Source organism: Pleurodeles waltl, chromosome 1_2, assembly GCF_031143425.1.
Source record: "Pleurodeles waltl isolate 20211129_DDA chromosome 1_2, aPleWal1.hap1.20221129, whole genome shotgun sequence".
In the NCBI taxonomy this organism is placed as follows: Eukaryota; Metazoa; Chordata; class Amphibia; order Caudata; family Salamandridae; genus Pleurodeles; species Pleurodeles waltl.
In genome coordinates, this window is record NC_090437.1 from 706,672,851 (window position 1) to 706,699,218 (window position 26,368).

Here is a 26,368-nt window from a genome sequence, read left to right on the forward strand (position 1 = left end):
GGCTACTTCCTGTACATCTTGTAAATTTTTCAGTATTGTCAGCCAAGTGCATTAGTATCATGAATCCTATTCGGATCAACATTCAATTTCATGTAAAAATCTAATTTGCCTGATGGCTTACTGTTTATTGTTAAATTCCAAATTAACTACGCTGCACCCTTTTATTTCGTTAATAGCTCTATCTAAGCAACCTTTCTCAAACTCTGTCTTTTCCTCAATACTCAGATTATATATTTCACGGTGCCCTTTCGAAGGTGTTTTACATGACACTCTGAAGTCTAGTGAATGTTCTCTTGAGCCTTTTTATTTGCTTAGATACAGAATGGCATTTTTGTTTTTAGAACACCAAAACTTGGTTGAATGTTTGTGCACCTTTGATCGTGAATCACCATGTTCATTACCATGATTTCATTTTACAAATCAAGAAGAACCTTTGTGCATTCTAACATTTCTGAGATGAGTTTGTTCTCACTATGCTCCAAATTTCTTTTCTTCACTCATTTGTCATCTCCCTTGTTTCTGAAGGTTCGCCAAAATGTTTATTTTAAATTACTGAAAAAACAACGGACCAATTTTTCCATCCACAAGATTATTCTATTTTGTGGGGGAAATATGTCCCCTTTCTGAAATGAAATCCCAGTGATGGCACTGCCCCTTTTTGGACATCCTGGTTGTTTTATTGCACTTTGCTCTTCAAGGGTACTCTAGGAATGGCAGATATGCCCTTCCCCATTGTGTTGGTATCCCCATCCCTTTGCTTGGCACCTTTTTGCATCTTCATGTCTTCTTCCATGTGTTTAGTTTCTGCTGCCCTTCTGGAGTATAATCTTGTTAAAAAAAGGATTCCTAGGAATCTGCTTCATGCTGTGTCCCCTGGCCGATGCTTTATGAATTTGATGGTGCTACGCCTGGCATAAGGAACAGTATGGATGTAAATGTCCTTTCTTGTGTGTGCAGATCAAACTGTTTAATGAAATTTTTTACAAATATAAGTATTTGTCAGAGGGGTTTTTTGTTGTGTGCGCTCTCAGATAATCACAGAGTTTTTTGATCTCTGATAGCCCCTTGGAACTTCGCTGATGTTGTATTTGTTTTCTCTCTTTATTATTTCTTTGCTTCCAGTTTATGAAACACCTGGATTTAATCTTCTAACAGTGGTATGTTCGGGTTGGTCCAACTCTGCATAATGTATTTGAATTAAATGACCCACTTTCTAAGTACAAATTAGGATCAACTTAAAGTTTTCCAACAATTACAGACTATTACCTTAATTTGCTGATTATGTAAGGCAATTCAGTCCATTTGGGCGACTTCAAGACAAATGTTTTTTTTCAAGGCTATAAACTCCCACTGTTTAGAAGTTTCCTGTTTTTCTACAAGTCCTCAAAGTTTATTGTAGTTACCCCTTCATGGGAACCATACTAGGTTTGTTATTTTGTTCTGCACAAGTGACACATGTCTTCTGTCTTGAAGTCAACCAACTCATGTCTTTTCTCCGGCGGATTGGAAGGCACCATATGAATTGTTTACAATCCTTTCACTGATCAAAATGACGTGGCACCAAACAGTGTTCTAAATGCACCATCCTCACAAAGATGATAGCCATTGCAGCTATCGCACACCCCTACTAATACTTCTGTACTTCTGCCGTCCTATGTTTGACTTTCTAATACTTTTACAATACTGCCAACCAGGTCAGAGCACACACCAGCTGTTTTTTGACACTCCCATTTCATATGTAGTGGGCATATGTAGTAACCTATTCCTGAAATTTTCAGGTGTGAGAGACTTCTTTTCTCTCCACCCTCGTCTCATCATGCTTTATGTTGTAGCCCTTAAAAATGTCTTTATTCCTATAGCCCATGTTCTTGTAAACACTAACTGCTTTCACCTTTTAGCTTCCTCTGTGCCTTGTAGGAGCATAGCTGGCCATTGTTTGGCTTGTGGGTCTTTTGTGTGTTTCTCTATCTTTAACCTCGACTCCAAGGGATGCCAGTTCCTGCAGAAAATACATCTTTGCTCTGCGAATTGTGATTTACTACAGCTTTGTAGCATTTGCAGTGAGTTTGGTACTGTTTTTACTTATACCATCTCTTAACAATGCCGCCAGTGTTTCTGGAGACAGAGACTGTTATGTAAGTTTCTGTTGGTTCTCTGCCAACTCCATCTGCCAGGAAGACAACTAGCCAATAACATGTTTTAGGATTTCTCTACAAATCAAATGTTTTGAGGTGCGTTCTGGGTTTAAAATTAAAAGATATTCCAATACATTTGGGATATTTTCTTCATTTTTTAAAGACTAGTGACAGAAAACCTCCCTTAAAAAAAGGGAAATGGAAGCACTGGTGTGTTGCAACACTGCTTAATATTATGGGAATTTACTCAGTTGATATCTAGCTACACACATGATGTCTCGTCTTGCATACTTAAGAAATACTTGTATATGGAATAAATGTTTTCTGACCCTTAGTTTTGAATACAAAGTGCAGGACCAGATAACCTAATTGCTTTATAAAATATTAGTCACTAGGTACATGTAAAATTGGAAATAGGCAGTTTAACTGAGAATAACCACTGCCCCCAAGTTTACTATGTGAATGACAGTGGCTGTACGATCATCTACAATTGTCAGTGGCCTAGCTAGCCACGAAACTAGTGACGTGTGGTGTTTCACCGTCTCCATTTAATATTTAATTATTGAACTTGATTACAAAGAAAGCATATGTGTAGGGTACAGACTGCCTTGTACATTTTAAAAATGCTGAAGCTCAACGATTGACTTGTAACAAAAAACTGACATACATTTCTTGCTAACTTCACCTTTTTTACTTTTTTCCCCAATCCGTGAGGGAAACCGGTTCAGGATAAGCTGTGGTCCAATATGAGGTCAAAAATCATTGAAGACCAGATGCACTCCTTATAATCCAACTCAGATACTAGAGTACACATGTTTGCATCAGCTGGTGGTCCTAAGATTTTTAAGGCCTATACAGACTGGTGTGCATTTTTAATTCTGGTCCCAGCAATGTGGAGCAGTATTCCACTTCAGACTGCTAGAGGGTCACCCTGCGACATAACTGTAAAAAATAAATACTTAGCACAAAAACTGAAGCAGTGTGCCTGATCTCAGGCAATCATCAAAAGTAAACAGTGTTAATTGAGCAAGGGAGTCAGAAACTGTGGATCATAGGATGCCTTTGACAACAAAAAGATTCTGTTTATACCTCATTGTGTTAGCCACAGCTTTATGAAGTTGCTTCATTAATCAACTTTGAGGCAAATTCCATGACATTACTTCTTGCTTGAAGGATATTTGTCCGGCTACAAAGGGTATCAAGGAAAAAGATTTCTCAACGTTTCCCCTTAGAGGTAAGCTTTCATTACTCTGCTCATAAAAAAATAAGAAGTCACTGAAAACACTGATATAACTCCACTGCACAATATGCCCTTTTGGAAGACTTAGTGATGCTTCGCTTGTTGAAGAGGAGACAGTGTTCAGGCGCTCACACTCAAGGTTGATATTTGATGTGCTCAACATTGATTTCTGTGGGTCTTGAATGATGAGACCTCAGTCTGTTGTACTTGGAGCACATCTTTTATTTTGTGGAATTGAATGTAATTATGTGGTACGAGTGCAGTTTCAGGCTATATTTGCTTCTAATAACAGAACTTCTAGTAAGTGATCTTTACTGTTTTTAACTAAATTGTCATGTCTTTTCCTCCAGTGAGCTGGATATTACATTTTCCTTTCTTTAGCAGGCCTGTTTCATACTTCCTAACTTTCAGGAGTTCCTTCTAATCCATTCTTAACCCATTCTCAGCCAGAGCCAGTAGGTTGCCAATTGAGGTCATAAGTTCTAAGGAAAGACTTAAAATTAATTCTTGGCCTTAAAATTTGCTACTTGAATAGTTGTCAAATATAGTAAAGTACGAACAGTGCCTATTTTCTATAATTTTTAGGTCAAGCAGGCAAGCGTTTTGTCCTGATGTTAGTATTTTGGGGTTTTAACCACGCCCTCCTCACGTCCATCACTTACTCATTCGTAGACTTGCCTTTCAAAAATCACTTGACGTTTTTCGTTTGTCCCGCCTTTAGAGTGTTTGTGTCACGCCTGTCAGACTGCCCCTGTTCCATGGATAATTGCATGATTGCCAATATACTTCAGCGTGGACTAACTATTTTTTTTTTCTTTTGCCTCTCCACTTCGTGCTGCATGGCAGCAATGGCGTTTACAGCACGAACAGGCACAACAGCGTGAACTTAATCAGCTCCGATCATGTTATTCACAATTACCTAATCAGAGTCATCTCTTGTGGTTCTCCTCACAAAAAACTTGAAATTGATAAATGCTTTACGTAAAACAGAAATCCTCAAGGTGAAATTGGTTCTCCCGGCACAGGGGAGAGGCGATAGTACAATATTCACTGTACTAGGGAAAATATGACCCATAATACTTTGCAAGCATTCTTTTTCAGAAATGTTTTGCCTATAACTCAGCCTGTGGTGGTCCTGGGACAATGGGACCACCAACAAAACGTTCAGCACGCACGTTCGGTCTAGTTCATCTTTAGGTCCCCCCACTAGGTCAGTGGGGACCCCAGACGAATAACCCTTCCACCATTCAGTGTCTTTTTAAGCATTCTCATGGCTAGAACTTATGTTTTTTTAACCAGGGATACCTTGTTTTTAAGAGCCTTATGTAATGTACAATGCCCTCTAGGTGCTACATATATGGTTACTGTGCATTAACTGTTGTCATTTTCTTTTTGTGTGGTTATGCCCTCTAGGGGCTAACTATATAGTTACATGACCATGGTTCTTACAAATGCTATTTTCATTGTGGTTTCCTCTATAGGCTGTTCTAAGCATTACAGTCATATCAACATATTAAAATATTTGAACGCCTTGCAGAACATTACTTCTACGAAACATTTTTGTTCATAACTCAGCCTGTGATGGTCATAAGACAATGGGATCGCCTTCAAAACATTGACCATCATGTGTTCTTTCTGTCTACATCATCAAATGTATTTCTGATAAAGGTTTAAATGATAGTTGTATATGTTTTAATACTCCCTCCTTTTTACAGTTATGACAAAAATTCAGGCCAACTTACCATCTTTATTACACTGTGACTGTTTGAACACTCTTGATATGTTTGGGTGACTTTTCTAGTTTATTTCTCGGTGGCTGTCTTGTTTCTTTTTTTGGGGAATTGTGTAGCCAGCTAGGCACTCTGATGGTGGGGTGGTGAAAGTGTTCTATTGGAATTAGCATGGTAAATTTAAATTAGGATGCTAAATGGCAAAAATGTCAGTTTTTGCTGCAGATAGAGGAAGAAGGTAAATGGAAGTAATATAGTTATATGCAGGGACACTGGAATAATATGGCAGGAAAAGATGAAATTATGAGGCAGGGTTGACCATCTTATTTGGCAAGAAAAGTCCAATTATGAATTTACAATGCCAATAGCTCTAACTCAAGCAAATGCGAGACCTATTGCATTGCAAATGCTTGTTCTTATTTTGTATTCTTTTTTTCATAGTATTTTGGGGGCTGCTGTCAGGGTCTTACTGTGGAAAATAAAAGATTTTGAAAATAGACAGCGAAAGAACAATTAATGATTCCAGGGTCTGGCAGAGGGGGCAGAAGGCAATGATTTCAGTGCTTTTATTGTCAACATTTTGAGAGGGGCCTTTCCTGACCTCACAGCATGGGACTTGGATATTGAAGTTCAACATTCGCACAGATTTGCATTAATGCTCAAAAAACAACATAATAGTCAAGAGGGGAAAACAGGTGCTGTTTTGGTCTATTTTGGCAATTTCCTGCTCTGTCAGGCAATTTTTCAAAAAGCTTCCCCAGAGGCAAGGCAAAGTTTTGAGGGGCATGCTTTTTTCACGAGACCAGACTTCTGCCACAGCACAGTGGAGCGGGGGTGGTGACTTTGGCAACTTATAAAGCTGTTTCAGGATCAAGGCTATATGGTGTATCTGCAATATCTTGCCAAGCTCAAATTGTCCGTAATGATCAAACTTGTACATTTACCTCTGAGATTAAGGCAGAAGAATATTGCAAGGAAATTTCTCACGGGGGCCGGCAGCCCACACATTCAGAATGCTAAGCAGTCTAACTCTTAATGCATAGATGACATTAGATTAGGAGGGTCACCTATTCTCTTTTGGCAGCCACCCTTCAGGAAGATGTATGGGCGCTTGGTGTAAGATTCTAGTCGGATGTCTGGCCGGCCTACCAAGGGGGACATTTGAGATCTGAATCTCTAGAATAAAGGTGTACTACAATTGTATAATAGAAGTATTTGATTAGAGGGGAAACGGGACGCCTCTGGAAATGGTAAATGCCAGAGCTCCAGTTTAATCTCTTTAAAGTTTTCTCTATAAGCCACGACCTAGCGCGGGGGGGGTATTGTCACCACTCAAACCATGGTTGGTCTGATTGCCTCGGTGTGTTGGAGGGGTGTAGGGGTGGGCAGGGGTGGGCAGGGGTGGGCTCTGTTACGGTGGGAGGGGGTTGGGGATATTGGGCTGTGCGGGGTAAGTTTGGTAGGGACAACCCAAGAGGTGGAACAAAGGAACGGGGGGTTATCTCAGATAAGGGACAGAGAACTGCTATATGAATGTATGCTGGGAGTTTTAGGGCCACTGGTCTTTCTAAGGAACAGTAATGTGTAAGATACAGATAGCTACCGTGCATATCTGTGGGTTGAATGACAATCACAAAAGAAGGAAAGTGGCCCTATATTTAAAGGTATTACAGGCAGATATTCTCTGCCTGCAAGAGACTCATATCATGTGGGGCCAGAAGCACCTATTAGAATTTTTGGGGTTTACGTTGATAAGATATTTAACACAAGGATCTAAGACATGGGTGGTAGCCATTATAGCCCAGAAGAAGAGCTGTAAATTTAATCGTACTGAGATAAAAAAAAAAGGCTGGAAGATGGGTAATAACTGAGTGTCACCGTTTAAATGGTCTCTTTATTCTAGTTTCAATATATGTATCAGTCTTGAATGATCTGGGGATTTTCAACTGGCTCAACCCTGAACTGGCACTTTGGCTGACCCCAATTGTAATGTGTGTGGATTTTAATATCAACACAAGAAGGGGGCAACTGGAGGGTAGGGGTGGACCCGTATTCAGGACAGAAGCCAAAAGTTTACAGGTTACTGCTTCGACTAGTATCTGATCAGAAGCTTATTGACACCTGGTTTGAATTAAGTGTCAGACCCGGGTTTTACATATTACTTCTCCCAACTACGCTTACATGTCCGGCTGGACTACTTTTTTTTAATGTTGCGAAATTTAGCAAATGGCTCTGAGATAGAAAAGTTTCCAACAGTAATGTCCGATCATGACAATGTGGTATGGGCATTAGCAGGGAAGAGCCTGAAATTTAATATACGGGACTGGACTTTTGAGCAAACTTTACTAACTTATGAAGCATATGCTCAACATATGAAGGGCTGGATTTCTATGTTTATGGAGATTAAGGGGGGGTGTCAGTTGGGGCAATATGGGATGCCTTTAAGGCAGGGTATGGGGTGAGACACTCAGTTTTATGTTAAATCAACAAAAAAGGAAAAGGCATATATGAAGGAGCTATATAACCATCTTGAAGAGGCAGAGGTGGACTTAATTTCAGCACAGTCAAATGGTCAGAATATCGAAAACTTTCAATATAAGCTTGTAGTATTCAAAGCGGAGACTAATAATACATCAGGAAAGAAGGCTGCAGAAAAAAGTCAAACATGGAAGAGGATTCCTCTGAGTACAGTGAGTGGGTGGGGCATCTTCTGGATGTGCAGATTCGGCAGAAAACTGGAGTTAATTACTTTCAACATGCTGTAGTCTCTGATCCTGAGGGAATTTGAGAAGTATTTTGAGAGTACTATGCAAGACTCTATGGAGCAGGAGTAGTTGAAAAGGAAGTGGAGATAAAGTTAGAACAACTTTTAAAATTAGTTCTGTTTGAAAGATTAAGCATGGAAGATCGAAATTCGCTACAAGCCCCTTTCGCCTCGCAGTTAAGGAAAGACCTGGTGTTTACTTTTGTGCAAATTCAGAAAGTGCAGCCTGCTCCTTATTTATGGCGCATGGCTAATACTGTGGTATAAAGAAATTTAAAAAATGCAAACCATCTCAGGAGCCAGGGGCTTATAGGCTGATAATGTTAATCATTAGCGATGCTAAGATATTTGCAAAGGTGCTTGCCTATGTTTGAGCTCAGTGGTTAGAAAGATCTTGTCTCCCAAACAGCACAGGTGTATGCCTGGAAGGGGACCACAGGTCACTTTTGGCGTGTTATACATTGCTTGACGCAGCATTGGTGGACAGGAGTTCTATGGCTCAGATTTTATTAGATGCCAAAAAGGCGTTCAACAGGGTTTCTTGGGCATATTTATGGACTGTGATGGGTCAGTTTGGGATAGTTTCAGGATAAATTAATGCCATTAGGTCATTATATTACAAAACCACAGCCTGTGTTATGCCGGTGGGTGCTAAGTCTGGGAAAATACAAATACAGAGAGGTACTAGGCAAGGGTTCCCATGCTCCCCTCTTCGCTTTGTATATCAACCCCTTAATATGGAAATTAGAATCCAGCCCCCTGATAACACTAATGCGTAGGCAGGAATGGCAACTAAAGTATTGGCATACGCTGATATTATAGCTATAGTCATGGAGATAGGAAAAGAGGCTCGGGAATTTGAGAGGTTCTCTGGGCATTAATCACAGTAAAACATAAGTGGTTTTGAATAAGTATGTTTTGTATGAGGATGTTGCATTGACTCTCGTTGTACCAATGAGGCGGCTGGATTCGGGCGACAGCATCACCTGAATTGTGGGGAACTGAGTCCAATCCCAGACCATGGCCTAATCCATTTCCGGCCAGCTAGCTGCACTTCATCTCTGCCTGAGAGCAGGGGCGATTTGTGGCAACTGGGCACATGACATTGTGACTTCTCAGGGAAACCGTGGTAGGTCAGATCTTATCCTTTTCTCTGTTACCTTAGTCTCACACATGCAAAGACAAACAGAGGCAAGATTTATTGAATCAGATGCGTCTTGGATAAAATAACATGAAATGCATTAATTAAAATGATGACATACTAGAAGCAAAATGGTGACAAGGAAAGTGAAACACAGAAAAAGTCCCAACATACTGTCACTGTGCACAATATATGCGATTCTTACCTAAGCTATGTTAGAGCACAGCAGGATAAGTCCTAATCCGCCCTTCAGGATTCCTTCCTGGGAAGACATTATCCCCCATACCGGAGTATGACAGTAGCGAAGAAGACTGTTATCTATAGAGACACCATCCCCATGTGGGCCAGGGAACTGGTGGTCTTTGCGAGCAGCTGTCACAAAGTCAGACAGCCTGAGGTCATCTGGCTGGAACCTCCCTCTAATATGCATGGGCCAGGGAAATGTTTTTATAATAAAGCCACTGATGTTCTGAGATAATGTCCCCACGTACAAATGTGTGTTTCTGTGAATGTTAGAGACACAGTGTACCACTTCTGCCGACAATCCTATCTCGTTGCAGCCTTGAAGAAAGCACAGAGTGAAAGAATGTTGTGCTAAGAAATGTAAAGCTTTCCTACCTGAAAGGACAACCCGATAAAGTAAAACACCACCACAAATGAGGCAGATTCTAAAATGAAGCAGAATAAAATGTTGCTAGGCTAGAAGGCACAAGCAGCAGGTCTATTTGCTTAAATAACATGAACAGAGACATCACTAAAAACACTCTACAACAGATGAAAGGGTAGTTTAGAAGGCTGTTTATTGAGGTATTACTAAGAAATCAATTTAGCCCCTATCATTGATAAAGCCAATAAGGATCTCCAGAGATGGATAATTTACATCTGTCTGTAGTAGGACTTTGCAATGTCATCAAAATGATCATCTTGCCAAAATTGTTATGTTTGTCCCGGACTATTCCTCTAGCATTCAATAATCATTGAATTACGACTGAATAAAACGATCACATGCTTTATCTGGGGTTACTCAACAGCTAAGCAGGCTCTTAAATATGTATTCTTATTTTCATAGTATTTTTTTGGGAGAGGGGTGCTCTCAGGGTCTTTAGGCTGCTCTGACATCATGATTTCCTGAATACATTTTATTATGTTTTGCCTTCTGTTTCAGCTTCATGGATTGGAACTCAGCATGTGAGGGACAATTTTCTAACATTTATGGCCACTTAGAAACAAACGACTACAGCTCTTTTCAAGAAGGTAACACATTTCATTTTTTATTTATGATATTACCATTTAGTACGGACTGCAAAGCCCCAGAATGTATGCTTTATAGTATCTTGACAAGCAATGTAAGATTCAAAGAACATAGTTTTAGTGATCAGAAACATGGGTGCTGTAAGCACAAAGATATTTGCATGCAGAAGTACGATTTGTATGATCTTTAAAAAAAAAAGTGCTGTGAAGTACATTTCCTACCTTTCCCACCATAGTTGCATAGCACCTCTATACTGGTAAACATTGCAGAGTACCTGAAGCAAGTACAGTGACTCAAATTTAAGGACCGAGTGTGCATGCCGCCAGCTCTTCTGTGCATCCATTACTTTGTTTTTCTTCTGGACAAAGCTCTCTGGAACTGACGCAGGTCCCTTTTGTTGGTAGTTGAAACCTGGTAAAGTGCCTTTTTTATAAGGATGTTGGAGATACTGTTTTGTTCTGCCATCATGCCTGCCCCTTTTCCATATGTTACCCTTACATCCACATCACTCCTGGCTTTAAGTATTGCTGCTTCCAAAGATGGCAGCTTTTGATTCCTTTTTCGGGCATGCATCTCTCCCCTCAGAATTTTGTGCTGTCTACAGAATCTAAACCAGTGAATGGCAGAGAGCTGCAATTAACCTAGCTTTAAAAAATGTGTTGCCTTTGAATACTGGGATATAGAAGGACTTGATCTAATTAGGTCATTAACAGCTTCTGGCACAGGGAATCAAAGAACCACCTTTCCTGTCCAGTAAGGATTTTATCTCCCTAATCATATGAACCTCCAAGCACTCAATATTTTGTTTCGGCTGGATATTGTCTTGTTTTTGGTACAAGAACGTAACCTTCGTATCCATCTGCAAAGGTGCAAATTTAACCTAGTAAATAACAAAACTGCTGATTCACTGAGACTTACTATGCTCTTAATTGTTTTATGTGTGTAGTAGAATGCAAGATAGCTCCTAGAATTCATTACTGCGTTCTGTGATACTTCATTATTATATGCTTCCTCAAGGAAGCTGCCTGCTTCAGAACAGAGGTTGAAACCACCTATGCTAGCTCAAGAAAATATCAACTAAATTGTAAGAAAATGAAAGTGGTATTTCTAATCAATACTTCCTCCTACAAACCTTTCATCTATAGAAATATCTGTATCCATCAAATTGCTTTTGGTAAAATCGTCAGTTTCAGCAATGAGGGATATGTAAATTGAAAACTGCTTCCGTCAGCTGGAAACAACCAGGTGGACAGGAAGTGAAAGGTGTCAGCTTGCACCAATGATGTTAGTTCTTTTTTTCCACAGATGCCACATACCTTAGCCCCTTTTCAGGGTTGATATAAACATTTTCTTTCTCTATCCATCTGCTTTAATCTCTGCTCTGAATTTAGAAGTAAGGTGGATGTTTGACCTTCATCAGAACGCAAATGGTGCCTGGGGTTTGACCACGTATCAGATTCATGGTCCTCGTGTCCCTCAATGCTCCCTAAGGTGCTTGGACTGCAGAGACCAATCATCTAGGGGCTCAGTACTGAGATTATTGATCTTGGTCTTGCTCTAGGCCTAGAGACAGAGGAGAGAGGAAAATTAGAAGAATCAATTGTCCACTAGTGGATTCAGCTAGGTAACCCTAAAGGGAAAGCTCCCCATATTCAGTTGATGAGTGTGCTCCAGCTTAACACAAAGTTGTCATTGGTGACTAGACTAAAGTGGTTTCACCTCCCAAGGAAACTGTTTTAATTTCAATATCTATTTAGTAATCTTTGCTGTGAGGCCATAAGTGATGGTGAGTACAGTTCACATCCTTAACTCCCAGAGGTCTGTAACTTTTTTCAGTAGAAGAGATCGCAGAATAAGACCTCCACCATAGTTACTGATTGTAGACAGTCTCCAAGGGCCCAGTGTGCTCAATCCCCTGCCTGTTTAGTGAGAATTCATTATCATGGTGTTGGTTACCTGTGATGCCCTTCCCTTGTACTGGGCAGTTCTTTGTTTTTTCTCCAATAAGCGTGGTAGTGAGTTAGGAACTTGGAAGTGCTTGGTTGTGTTTTTTTTTTTTTTTGTAGCTATGATGCCCTTCCCTTGTACTGGGCAGTTCTGTGTTTTTCTCCAACACGCATGAGGGTGATTAAAGCACTCAGAAATGCTTGTTGTGTTCTTTGTTCAATATCAGAGCTGTACTTTCGTGCCGCAGAGATGCTAAAAGTCCACCCTCATTCTGAGTGAGATTGTCTACCACTGTCTTAACACAGGCCATGCAGGGAGCTGATAGTTGTTGCAGCCTGATGCTGTTTAAGTTATCATCGCCTTTCGACCTAAAACTTTATTCGGACATTGTCTACCAGCTTTCCTCAGCAAAGGATTTCATGATGTCCCGTGCAGGGTGTGCATTGTGTATTAGTATGATGTGTGGCACCCATGAGAACTGATGAATCATGGTGTCCAATTGGACTCTGTGTGTGCTACACAAAATGACGGCTTGCTTTGTGTTGAGGTGATGGTACCCATCTTGGACATCCCTGCGTAGAATACACCTTTCCTGTCACTCCACGACACCTAATGTATCTGAATTCCTGCCAATCCCTTTCGTCATAAGTATATGTTATATTGGCATGGATAAATAGCACCCATTCACCATTTCATGTGTTATGGTCTCCTCAGACAGGAGCAGGTACAGGAATCAGTAATTGCACATCTATTTTCTCTTTGGTCACCACAGAGTATTTGGTTCATGTTTATCTCTAGGGGCATGTGCAAACCCAATATAGGGGAAGAGGATCTTGTGCTGGGGAACAGTCACTTCTCGAATGCTAACCTCGCTCCAGACTGGGCTTAAGTCTGGGAAATCCTGTGGAGCTGCTTAGCTGCCTGCTGTGGAACTGACCTGATGGGTGGGGAGTGACTTGATATCCGGTAAGATGTGCAGAAAGGCACAGAATAGCACAGGGACCAGCCACATGAACCATGAGGTTACCAGGAGTAAGCAAGAAAGAGCATCTGCTCCGTGGTTCTTATCCATCACCTTAAGTCAAGTCCAGAAGGCCTGGTGTGCACCATCGCTACCCTTTGAGCGCCTAAATTCCCATTTCTTCTGCCCCAAAGGGACCAGATGGTAGTGTGGCTTCACCCACACTGAGAGATCTGGTTATGCTGGCTGGGAGAGGTTGCAATGATGGTGCAGCAGTTTGCATTCTCCTTCTAGATGTATGGTTGAGTTTTGGGTCAAGCCTAATCTAAGCTGAGCAGTTCCCGGTCAGAATGAGTATCACCAGTGACTGCCATGTACGTCTCATTTCCGTAGGTGTCTTGCGTTTGGAAAAGCGTAATCAACTGTGGCAGATCCCTAGACTGGCACACAATTTCCTTTGGTCCAATGGAAAACATTGCAACCAGGTGGGTCCTTAATTGGTCGCTGAACTCCAGTTGACTTAACAGTCACAGAACTGACACTGGCTCACCAAGAACAACCCTGTAGTGTCATGTAGGCTCTCATTATTCTAATGAGACTACTGGATTTCGAGTGGCAGAATCGCCTGTGGTGTGGGAGACGGAGTCTAACCCACTACAGGTGACACCTGTCGCTCCAATCCGGGTTCTGCTCCGGCTAACTAGCAGTGCCTCATCTCTACCCAATGGCAGGGATGAATGGGCAGTCGAGTGCATGACATAACTGGTTTCTCAGGGAAGCTGTGGTCACTCAGGTCTTATCCTTTTCTCTCGGTTACATTAGTCTCTCATACACGATGACAAGACAGAGGCAGTATACATTTCAATAATGCTTTAATAAAGCAACTGCATCTTAGCAAAGCGTGGACTGCAATAGCCAGAACGTGAAATTGTGTCAAGGACAGTAAAACATAAAAATAATGCTACCATATTGTCACTAGAGTCAACAGACTAATTCCTACCTAGGCTATGATAGAGCACAGCGTGTTAAGCTCTAATTCTTCCCTTCAGGTTTCCCTGGGAAGACATCCTCTCCCATACCTGAGCAAATGCCTGAAGTCTGTAATACAGCTGTAGCGAAGCATTTGGCAATCAGCATACAGTCATGGTTCTCTGGCTGGAATCTCCCTCTAACGTGTAAGAGACAGGGAAGTGTTTTTTTAATTAAACAGCTGGTATCCTAAGAAAATGTCCCTACGTAAGGATGTTTATCTTCTATGAATGTCAGAGACTAAACCTATACCACGTTCACTGACAACCTATCTTACTGCGGCCTTGAAAGAAGCACAGAGTGAGCGAGAATGTCTGTTTGAGAATAGAGTGCTGGCCTAGGCAAAAACTGTGAGATAGAGAGAGAAAAAAACAAGCCTGTAAAAGTGGCTACTCTAACAATAATAAAGCAAAGCTGAATAAAATATATCTAGGTTAAAGTGCACAGCGGCAGGCCTAGTATGTTAAAATAATGTGCATGAAGCTATAACTAAAATGGCTACACAACAGTAGGAACACCAAGGGCACCTGGAAGGGTTAATGAGTAGGATCCGAATTGTATGAGTGGTGAGCTTCTGGACTCCGTATTGTTGGGGTGAAACACTGTACAAGGCAGGGTCCATTTTAAAGATTGACACCTTTTTCCCCATTAACTTGGAAACATGGAGGTAGCCACGAGATGGAGTTGAATCCAGAGTTCCAAACACTGATGTATCCTGAACTGCTATATTTACCCTATTTACAGATACAGACAAGTTACAGGATCAATTGGTTAGTTGTATTTTATACCCTCCCAATTTCTATTAGTGGCATGTGTAGGAAAGTCTTTATTTTTGGCATTGGTTACCCCCACTTTCTATTTGTTAATTAGTGTCTTTAGACTGTTTTCACTGGGATCCTGTTAACCACGACCCCAGTGAATGTGCTCTCTTTATTTGGTTGCTTTGGTGCCATTTAAATCCAACAGTTGGCACACTCATGTACCCCTGTAAGTCCCTAGTATATGGTACTTGGGTAAACAGGGCATTGGTACACCAGGGTTACCCCTGTAGCATGTATTATGCCACCCATGGGAGCCCATGCAAACGGTCTGCAGGCCTGCTATAGCAGTGAGAAGGTGCATGCACCAGGTCACTGTAAGTCACCCCCTATGGTAGGCTCTCCTAGCCCAGAGGGCAGGGTGCAGGTTCCTGTGTGTGAGGGCACCCCCTGCATGAGAAGAGGTGTCCCTGCAAACTCGAGTTCCAATTCACTGGACTTAGTAATTGCAGGGAAGCCATTTTACACGTGTACTGGCCAAAGGTCCAGGTACATCATGTAACCTCTGAACCTAGTCAGGTTTGGTATCAAACATGTCGGAATCATACCCCAATACTAATGCCAGTATCGGTGGCGCAATTCCATGCACTCTGGGGTCTCCTTAGAGGAAGGCCCAGTATTGCTCCTGCCAGTCTTCCAGGGTTTGCAGCCATATACCACGCTGCTAAAGCCCCTCAGGCAGGTTTCTGCCTTCCTGCTGCTTGACCAGCTCAAGCAGGGGATGGTAGAATAAAGGATTTCCTGTGGGGGAGGGAGGCAACACCCTCTCCTTTGGAAATAGGTGTTACAAGGCTGGGGAGGGGTAGCCTGCTGGTGCCACCTGCTTGCTTTGAAGGGCACATTTGGTGCCCTCCTTGCATAATCTGGTTTGCACCAGTCCAGGGACCCCCAGTCCCTGCTCTGGCGCGAAACTGCACAAAATAAAGGAGAGTGACCACTCTTTGTTCAGAGGTGGTGCCCAGAGCTCCTCCAGGTGGGCACTTGATTCTGCCATCTTGGAAACAAGATGTGCTGAGGCCCCTCGAAGCATCTGGTTGGTCTGGACAGATATCTGATGTCAGTGACCCCTTCTAATAGGTGGTCTCCCTGCACAGTAACCAAGCCCCTGTTAGGGCTATTTAGGGACTCCCTTTTGGGTGAGTCCCCAGATTCAGCGTGCAGGACTCACATGCATAGACCACTTCTGCTCCTGATCACCAGAACCACTGCTGGACTTCACTGGAACCAAACATGCCTGCAGCTCCCGAGACAACCTTGCCTTGCAGCATTGTTTCGTCAGCTTCTTCCAACAATTGCAACATTTCCATGGCTGTACATCCTCTGGGGTCGGCAAGACTTCAGCTGCACCAAAGAACCGGGAAGGGATCTCCCTTGGAGTGAAGGAGTCACTCCCCTGCAGCCACAGGCACCTAAGGCAACAACGACAGGCTGCTGGGATTTTTTGCCATCCGGCTCCAGGAAGAATCTCCAACACAGGTGGTGGTTCTGAGTGGTCCTCTCTACCTGCTGTCCATCTTCAGAGACGGTGAGCCCTTGCCTCTCCTTGAAGGACAGTACCCCTATGCACCGCGACTCTTAAAGCATCCAAGGCTTGTTCACTCCTGCTCCAGGGGATCTTCAGGCTTCAACTAGCCCCGGCCTCTAGCACTTCATCCTTGCAAGACCAGTCTCTCCTCTGCTGCTCCAGCGATGTGGGACTCCTCTCCAGGTGTGCAGACTAGACTTCACTGCAAGTTACTGTGGGGGCGGCAACTGCTTCTGCTGGCTCTCTGGACTGCTGAGGGTCAATCTTGAACCCTTCCTCCCAAAAAGAGTTGAGTCCCCTGGACCTTGCTGGTTCTCCTCTTCTCTGCAAATCCTCTTCTGCCCAGATTTGCATTTGTCAAGGCTTGTTGGTGGTCCTCCTCCCCACTGACTGTGCGAACAGGTGACTGACATGGGACATCATCTGCACGACTTCAAGGACCTCTCTGCAGTTCCTGGGCTCCACAGCTGATCTTCATCTTCCCTTGTCGACCTGGATTTTCATCCACAGAAGGATAGGTAGTGGTTCCTGCCCCGCCTGGGCACTTCTGTGAGGACTGGACTTTGTCCCCTTCTTTTGCAGGTCCTCTTCTTCTGGAATCCACCATTGGATTCCACTGGACTGATCCTGGTCTTGCAGTCTTCCTTTTCCAGTCCCCTTTATAGTCTTTGAGAAGACCAGGTAACTTACCTCTGCTCTCCTGGTCGCTGGAGTACTAGGTCCCCAGGGACTCACCTCTTGGGGTCCCGAGTTCTCCCAGCTCCTTTCTAACTACTCCACATCCTTGGCTGGGAGACCTCACTTTGCATTCCACTATTTTAATGTATAGTTTTCCCAGCTTCCTATAGCATGCTTCATCATTGAGTCGCAGCCTGGTCCCTGAAAACCAGGATGGGCTCAACCATATTCCAGGCAGCACCTTTCAACGTGTTTCTACCATTCACAAAGGTTTCTTAGGGTCCTAGGTTTCATCAGAACGTTAGAAAAACACTTTAATTTTCAATGTATAGTCATGTCCGTGGTGTCTACTTGAGTACAAGGCCAAATACTGAGCCATGCGGTCTTACTTTGCCTCATGAGTTGAGAACCTGTACGTCTTATTAGTACCTACAAAAAATAAATTATTAAACAGTCAATGATTCCTTATAATGCCATCAAGATTGTATTTCCTTCACCATGCCTCTCTTGTTTGACACTTTCCATTATAGAACCATTTATCACCCTTCATATTCATAAACAACATTAGCAAAGTCAATTACCTTTTCCTATCAATCACTAATGTTCATTGTTTAACTTTTACTATCACTCTCTGCCTACACTCATACTAGTGAGCAGTCATCCGAGTCGCTGTACTGGGTCCTCTCCTCTGTGCAGAGAACATGCCTATATTTTTCTACTTTACATGTTTCACACACCCGCCCTCCCTTCAAAAACAGAATATCAGGCTGACAGCCATTTAACATATGAATAGTCTTTCAGTCACTCAGAATCCCTGAAAGCTAATATTACCCACTTTTCTGAAGGATTCTTCCACCATTTACCCAGCTTAACGTCCTTTTGCTATTCCTTCGTTACATCCTGGGCACAACTACCAAGAGCTTGATGTGCTATCCAACTCTGGTACGTGCCTCAAGTCTCCTCTTCAGCAGTCAGGTGTTACTTATTGACCATCAAAAATTTCCACCCTCATCTCCCTTTCAAGACAGTAAGGACCCAACTCAAATTTGTAATCAACATATTAGTGATTAGTGAATTATCCAAAAGTAAGAGCCATTGGCTTTCAAAACATTGCTTTCCTCCCATCCTGCTTGACAAATAATTCACTTTGCTTTGAATACATGCTTTAATCTCTTTAGAGACAAGCACAACTCTTGCAAATGAGCCTGCTGACCTTTAAACAGTACATTAACCAGCCTCCTTACCATGGACCTTATGACGGTGCATGACACCTCTCTCATATCTCTCAACACATCTTCCACAATTACCTCTCCCAATCTGCCCAGCCAAAAGCCATTTCTTAATCATTCTCAAACCACCCTGCTCCCTAGCACAGCTCAGACCCTCAGTCTGCTTACAATGCACCCAACATGCATGTTGTGTAGGAGCCTCCCTGGCACTCCAAACTGTTTGTTTTTTTCCACACTAACTGCGTGGATCCCAAAAGCTACCTTGGCCACCTTTTGTCCAACTTCTTCAACCTTTTTTGAGCTTTTGCTCCCAGTGTGCTTGGGGGCATGTCCCCTAACAAACCTACAGTTTTCACTCCCTGAGGAAGATGTCACCGGTGGATGTTTGTGTCCGATTTCCACTTAGTTGTCTGGGGTTGGATCATGAATGCAGGGCCTGTGCACGCATGCGTTTAATGCACCCCTACTGCAATGTGGGAGCAAGCAATGAAGCCCATAGTGGTGCAGCACAAGATGGCATAGACCCAGTTGCCCTACTGAGGGAGATCTCAGGCTCGGTTGTCAAGTTGGTCTTGTGATTGGTCATCTTCACAATTTAAGTAGTTGTCATCAAAGTTGAGTAAGTCGAAGAAGCACCAAAAGAAGTCATCTAGGCTCTCTTTGTCTACCCCCCTCTCAAACTTGTGCTTTCTTAAACCTCCCATTCCCACCTCTCCTGTGGAACTGGCAGCCAGGTCCACTCTGCACTTGCCTGAATTTCCTGGAGCCAGAGCGACCCCTTCACAACTTAAGGAGTTCTATACCACCATGCACTCAATCTTTGGGCCATCCAATCTTTCTGATACGCTCTTGGGTTCCACAGAACCAAGAGGTAGCTCATTTGGACTACCAACAGTTGGTTTTCCCCCACCACCACCCGGGCTATCTGGATCTGCACAGAGTCTGACCTTGAAGCATAGACCCACGATTGTAGCAGGTCCTCCCAACACCACTCCCAACATCGCTGGTGCCAGCTGGCCCTCAGACCTCTGATTTCAACACAGTGACTCTGTCATTTGACAGACCTGGTGCGGACTTTGACTTGGAGTTGGTAATGACGGCTATGAATTCTCTGACTTAAGCAATTACCAGGGGCAGTTCTACCATGAGGACATCTGGTATGAGAAGCTGGGAGTTGCCAGCGAACTGAAGCCTCCTTTCTGCCGAAGATGGTGACCCTTTTCCATGTCAGCAAAAACATCACACTGTCAACATTTTTCGCTCCAACTCATCTTTCCAAGGAGGAGGAGAGGCCCCATCATTTGGACCCAGAAAGATCCATGTCCTTCTACACTGATGGCACCAAAGAACAACAGGGTAACTATCTGCTCTTCTTTGTGTTTGGTGGACCCAAAAGAGGTAAGGCAGTGCAGAAATGGACCATCTCTCAGTGGACTGAGGTCTGCATCAAAATTTTATACACACTTGCTGCGAAGCAGCCCCCCTGAGGCCTTGCAGACTCATCCCACCAGAGCTAAAGCAACCACTGCTGCATTAGGGGACAAATTACCTGTCCTGGACATCTGTTAAGAGAGCTACGTGGGTGTCACTCCACACATTCACTTAACATTACTGCCTGGACAGACAGGTTAGTTGAGATGGGTATTTTACCCGTTCAGTCATTCAGGACCTTTGAGTTTAAGCTGGTTTGCAGACCCTCCTGCGGGGAAGTATTGCTTTGTTACTATTCTAAGGTGAGGAGTTTTTTTGTCATAAGACTCTATCAGAAGAAAAAGTAACCTACCTTTGGTAATGCTTTTTCTGGTAGACTCTGTTTAACCACAAATTATTCAACGACCATTCCATCCTCCCCGTTTTGCAAACTCAGCTCTTCACCTAAATTATCCCAATAGACACAGCACACATCAACATTTGTTTGTACCTGGCTCTGCGTTTTTGGCGCTGAAATACTCAAGAAAGAACCTGATGTCAGAACACCAGGCTCCTGCATATACTGGCACGTGCACATCACTTTCAAAGCCACCTGTCGGCACACAGAGGTATTGCTCAAGATTTCCAGATCCAGTCTGATTCGTGGGGAATATTCTAAGGTGAGGAATCTGCATTATCTCATCTAGAAAAACTGTTAATAGAGGTAAGTAACTTGTTCAGCAGTTTGTAAACGGTGGTCTGGGGACCCCACTCCCCCTCTTCAAATTAATTTGTGGGAGCAGTGCATCAAACAGACTATAGTATGACCAATGTGTGACCTCAGTTGAAGTTAGAGAAGCTCCAACCCTTCCCATTGAAAGTGAAATTTAGATGTGTATTGTTTTGCTTTTCAAATCATCGAAATTACTTAGGCTGGGGTCCCCAGATTCCAGTAATGCTTAAGTGGGGATTCCACGGAAGTCAAAAGGTTAAGAACCATTCACATTTCATGCTTGTAATATCGATGATTTTTTTTTTCTTTGACTGTCAGTCATGCTGCATCTCCATTTATTATACCTATTTGGCTAATGTCCTTATGTACTATCAGTGCAATGTACAGAATTTGTTTGAAATGCTCTTGGATCAAATAAATTGAAATATAAGGTGTTGCTGGTATCACTTCTTTAACTCACTCTGATGGTGTTCATAATAAAAATGTTTCACACTTAAACTGAAAATACCAGTCAACCAACTGACCGGCTAAGCAATATTTTAATAGTTTTTCCTGGTGAAATATTGACATTTGTACTATTGGTACACAGCCCTGTTGCTTGTAAACACTCTTCCTGTGCAGTACATCACTTGTGGCCATGCCATCTTTTTCAGCTGATAAATACAGTACTATGTGGCGCTCAGATGTATTGAATGTCACAACAGATGTAAAGTGTAGCAGAAGGGAATAAAGATCCAGCAGCCAAACACTGCTCTTGTGCCATAACCCGAGTGCTTGGCGATCACACCAAAGCTATGGTTCTTGTATTGATAGGTGGCTCTGACTTTTTTGTTTTTGTTTTCTTGTAGCACTGGACCTCAGTTGATCTCTTATTCTGTAGTAATTGACATCATTTTTGAGTGATGTTTTTGCCAACAGCGGCTGAATATTAAAAAATAAAACTCAAGACTTATAAATGAAATCAAAATCCAGTTGCACATGTTTGCAGCCTTAACGCAAAGCCTAATACTATTGCTTTGTATATGCTACCTGGAGGTATTCGACCAGCAAGAAGTTGGTAGCCAGGTACTTAACATTATAGCAGCACCATTGAAACAATTTGATAGTTGCTGACTTTTTAAATTGTGGTATCTCTAGATGCAAGCTAGACTTAAACCCAGACCTCCTTAAAGCGTTGGCTCCTCTCCAGAAATAAACTGCCTTCCCAGATGTGTCTTAAGAGCTAAGGTCTGTTGGCTGGATAGTAAGCTTTGCATCCAGAAGGTAACCAGTGATATCTCTCAAAGATCTGTAGAACAGGATAATGTTTTCTCGTACTAGGTTCTGCTGGATCTTCTAAATTCAATATTAGAGGGGTTTTCATAAAGCTGAGCATGAGCTACAACCGAAAAAAAAATTACAAGAGAAATACATTTACATTTTTATTAGATTGCAGCAGAAAAATAACAGATTTATATGGGTTTTACATGTTAATGCGGACTCGTGTAACAGTTCCATGTAGTACCAGAGAGTGATTTGGTCTTCAGTGTTAGACATACTAATAAAAGTACATCTAGCCACAATGGTAGACAAAGGTGGCAACCTTCACTTACAGTAATGGTGACTCCTTTTATACAGTGTAGCTACAGAGTTACTGAGTGCATCATTATGAAGTCCTGAGTGACCTTAAATGTATGTTTTGGGTGGCTCACGTCAAAAAGTCCTGTAGATTCAGCTGCACTGTCATTTCCATAATGAGATACAGCAGAGGATAAAGAACAATTATTATTATGTGTATATGTGGTAAGTAGCTGATGGCACAGAGAGCAGAGATGTGTGTTGTTTCAATCCACTCCATCCCAGCTCCACTGCCCTCTGGTCCAGTGGAGAAATCCTTTGGACCCCAAGCAATTTAACATTTTTATGGTAGTTGTTTGGAGAATATCAGATCACTGATGACTGTCTAACTGTATTTGAGGGATGTCATTGGTGGTTATGTTTAATGGTTAAAAATATGTCTTTGTGCTCACAATAATAATTCCTGAACCACTGGTGTGACGTGATACCCACTTTGCTCACTCAGACCCACCAACTGATCTATGAAGAATTTGAACTTGCCGTGAACAAATGCTAAAATTTCCTTCGTTGATTTACACTTGTAAATCTTCCTTCAAAGCGATTTGATTTTTTTCATTGTTATGCTTTGCTTCTATATTGGGGGGATATGGATTTTTGATTAATTGAAGGAGCAGTGTTTTTGGAGCACCCTATATACCCAGGGCCTGATTCACAAAGTTAAAGTTATACCAAAAGTCTAACTTTAGACCGGAATTCTAAGTTTAGACCTGAAGTCCTGAAGTTTAGACTTCAAGTCCAAAGTCAGACTTAAGGTCTAAACGTAGGGCCCAATTCACAAAGGTAAAGTTAGATCAAAAGTCTCACTTTGACTAGTAAAGTTACCAGTCGTAAAGTCGCTAGTAGCAACTTATCTTTGTGAATACTGAAAAGTAGTAAGGTCAGACTTTTTGTCTAATTTAAAATTTTGGTCTAACTTTACCTTTGTGAATCGAGGCTTCAGTGCTTTGATTCATTCATGAATTTTACAGAACTTCTGTCCATTGTTGGTAGGTGAGGGAGTTTAGCCTTAGAGAAAATAGGAATTTAAAGCACATACCTCACAATCTCATTAACTTTGAAGCAAATTGATATTGGGATTTTGCAACTCCAGTCAGTTGATTTACATTCGAAAAATGTTTTTGATGTACTCCATGTTTTGTTTTAGCCCTGCATTAGAGAAAATTCACTGATAGAAAGTATTATTAAAATTCTTCATAAGAAAAGAAAAGTGTATTACATGATAATGTGACTCTTTGTAAGCTTGTGCCTCCCATGTCAAGTAAATGCTTCATCTGGTGGACTAGCAAATGTTTTAAACTCCATATCTAGTAATTAACACATTCTATACCTTTTACTTTGATTTCTCAGAAAACATGACCTACCCACACCATAATTTTCCATGTTCTGAAGTCCATAGCACAGCGTTTATTAATCCTGGTTGCCATTCAAGTTGGAGTATGGGCATACCAGCACCACCACCTCCGCCTCCTCCACCTCCCCCACCTCCTCCTTCGCCAAGTATGCCAGTCAACTGGGAACCAGCCAACTATATCAGTTCTTCAGTAAGTGTGTATTTACAAACAAACGTTTAATCTGTTTAATCCTGCATACTTAAACATTTTTTACTTTGTATAGTCTACATTTGAGTTGCTCCTCTGCACTTTTTATTTTATTTTTCTAGCCCCAAGATGCAGGGCTGAATTATGACACAAGTGAAATGTTACTGTTTTAACCATTTCCCAAATATTTTGCCTCACACAGCTATTTACAACTGTTTATTTTACTGTCTGGCAATTGCTTTATTTTACTCTGACAGTTGCTTCTGTGTGACCAGTCATTGTAACGAAGAAAGCTCTGCTTGAAAAACATGTTACCATTAGTCAGTCATGCATTGGATATGGAGTACAAAGCTGTATTGTATCTGCATCAAAGTGCTGTCTGTACAAATGCAGTTTGTTTCTACCAGTGTGGCAACAATTAAAATAACAGATAGTAAATTAGTATGTCAAAGATGTAACGTCCATTACTAGGCAATGACACTTGCATACCACTGTGCCAATGATGCAGAAAGCAATTCTGCCTACCGGTGCACCCCCAGGTCCCTTCCTCTGATGCATCGTAATCATTGAATGTCGCAAGCACCATTCTGTCAAATCTAAAAATGATCCAGGAGTTAACTTTCAGTTTCTGGTTGCCCTTGTGTTTCACATTTGTTACAGTGATATTTCTATTTATATAGACTTCATAAATGGGGAACAATGTGGTTGTGGCCAAGGGCTGCTTCATGTGATCTTTTTTCACTGTCAGTGGTTTCCCGATAACAAAAGACAAGAATTCTGATTTCCTTTTTTTCTGTTTTTTTTTTTGTTTTTTATAAAGAGAGTTGCAGATTGAGGTCAAACCCTATTCTTTATCACTTACAAAGCCTCATGGCTAAACAACTCTTAATGCAGTGTTAACTGTCAAATATTCATCGAATTTGTGTTTATTTGGTAACTCATCTCTTGTAAGGTTGAAGGATGTTTGTGAATGCACATTTTTATGCCACTTTTAATGGTTGGATAAGAGGAGGCATGACCATCTAATATTTGTTTCATTCCTTGTTAACATCAAAATGCTTCCAGTTAAAGCACACTTCTGAAAAAGCTATGTATAGTATTTGTACAGTATGAACATAGCTGAAAAGCGGTTAGCGCTGTGCAGGCTCAAAGGTAAGGACTGTCAACAAGTGGTTGGAGGGGTAGCTTTACTATGTATGTACTTATGAACTGCTAACTCAGTTCTCGTGCATTAAATGGGAAGAATATGTCAGGATGTTATTTCTCATTACATTAATGTTCAGTATAAATATTTTATTTGATGTGGCTCCATGCATGAATTGCTTCAGCTTCTCCCTTAATTAGAATAGAATTGACTACTGTCTTCTGCACTTAGAAGAGAACAAAGTTGTTCTCAAGAGTCATTGGGCCAGAGTTTCAATGAAAGCAAGCTTCTGAAGTTAGTTTTGCAAGCTCATTCTTCACAACATTGATGAGCTGCTAAATTCATAAACTCATAGGTAATGTTTGCCTTATGACCACAACAACATTTGATGTGGCAGCTTGTTTGCAAACATTTTCTGATGTTGCAGCTCTGAAAGCTTTGTTGGTGATGTTTGCACACATTAAGAAATTCATGTTGAAGCATGTAATTGTCAACACCTTGTGACGGCGCAGCTTCTGATATATTTGCAAAGTCTAAGAAGTTAATTGGGCACATAACGTAAACAAGACAAACACTGCTACATTGATGCCCAGTAAAACACATTTAAGTGTTGTAGTTTGTGTTTCGTGAAAAGCTTAAATTTAATGATGTTTCTAGCCCTCTAATTGCCAGTGTATGTTTAGTTATTTGTACATTGGTGTATTTTATTTCAGAACCTCTGTAAATAGTGGCAGACTTTTTGGGCGTCCTTGGCAGTATGTAGTTGCTGGAGGATATGCTGTGTGGGTACAATACTGGTTCATTCCATTTGAACAGGCATGTTATCCCCTTTAGGAACTTCTGTATCTCTGTGTACTGAGGGCGAGCAGTCAAGCCTTTATTGAGCAAGTGGAGAGAATTAGAAACATCTATTCACACAGTAAATAATTCACAATAGCATCAACCCCCAATCAGTTCTGTCCCTCAGAAATCGCAAATGAAGATGACATGTCTCCCAGAACAGTGGTGTGTGTGCTGGTTTCATTCATTATGTGGGAGGCTGAACGTCAAACGATCAGCAGGCTTAATCTCCACACCCATAGTTACTCTTTAATTACTATTTCATGGGCAGGAATCCAAATCTCTCAAAGACACTAGAGTCAATAGGATTATGAACAAGAGCTTAATTTGATAGAGACTTCTTGCCGCAGATTCCTTACTGTAGAATATTCTGCGTCAGACGGGATCTGGAAACTGTTGACTAGCAGTACCCTTGCGTGCTGGCAGGTGGCATCATTTGGCTCAGTGTGGTGTCGTCTGTGTCATCTGAGCAGGAAATGACATGAGCGGTGCCTGTATAGGTATCACTCCAGCACACTGACAACAGTTCTTTTCTCTCTGCGCAAGTCGGGAGAGAGCTACTCCAGCCAATTTTGACTGGCCTTTTTCAGCCTTTTGTCGAATGTTTTTTGAAGATTGTCTCCGGGTGTGAAAATGT

At 41.9% G+C, this 26,368-nt stretch overlaps 1 protein-coding gene across 3 annotated transcripts in view; it reads left to right on the forward strand.

The window, feature by feature from the left end:
* Positions 1-26,368, forward strand: part of TMEM131L (transmembrane 131 like) — a 522,596-nt gene that overhangs the window by 488,256 nt on the left and 7,972 nt on the right. For all 3 annotated transcript variants that reach the window (XM_069242819.1, XM_069242836.1, XM_069242829.1), the window contains 2 exons: positions 10,176-10,264; positions 23,557-23,750. In XM_069242819.1, coding sequence (XP_069098920.1) covers positions 10,176-10,264; positions 23,557-23,750 — 283 coding nt within the window. The remainder of the gene's footprint in view (positions 1-10,175; positions 10,265-23,556; positions 23,751-26,368) is intronic.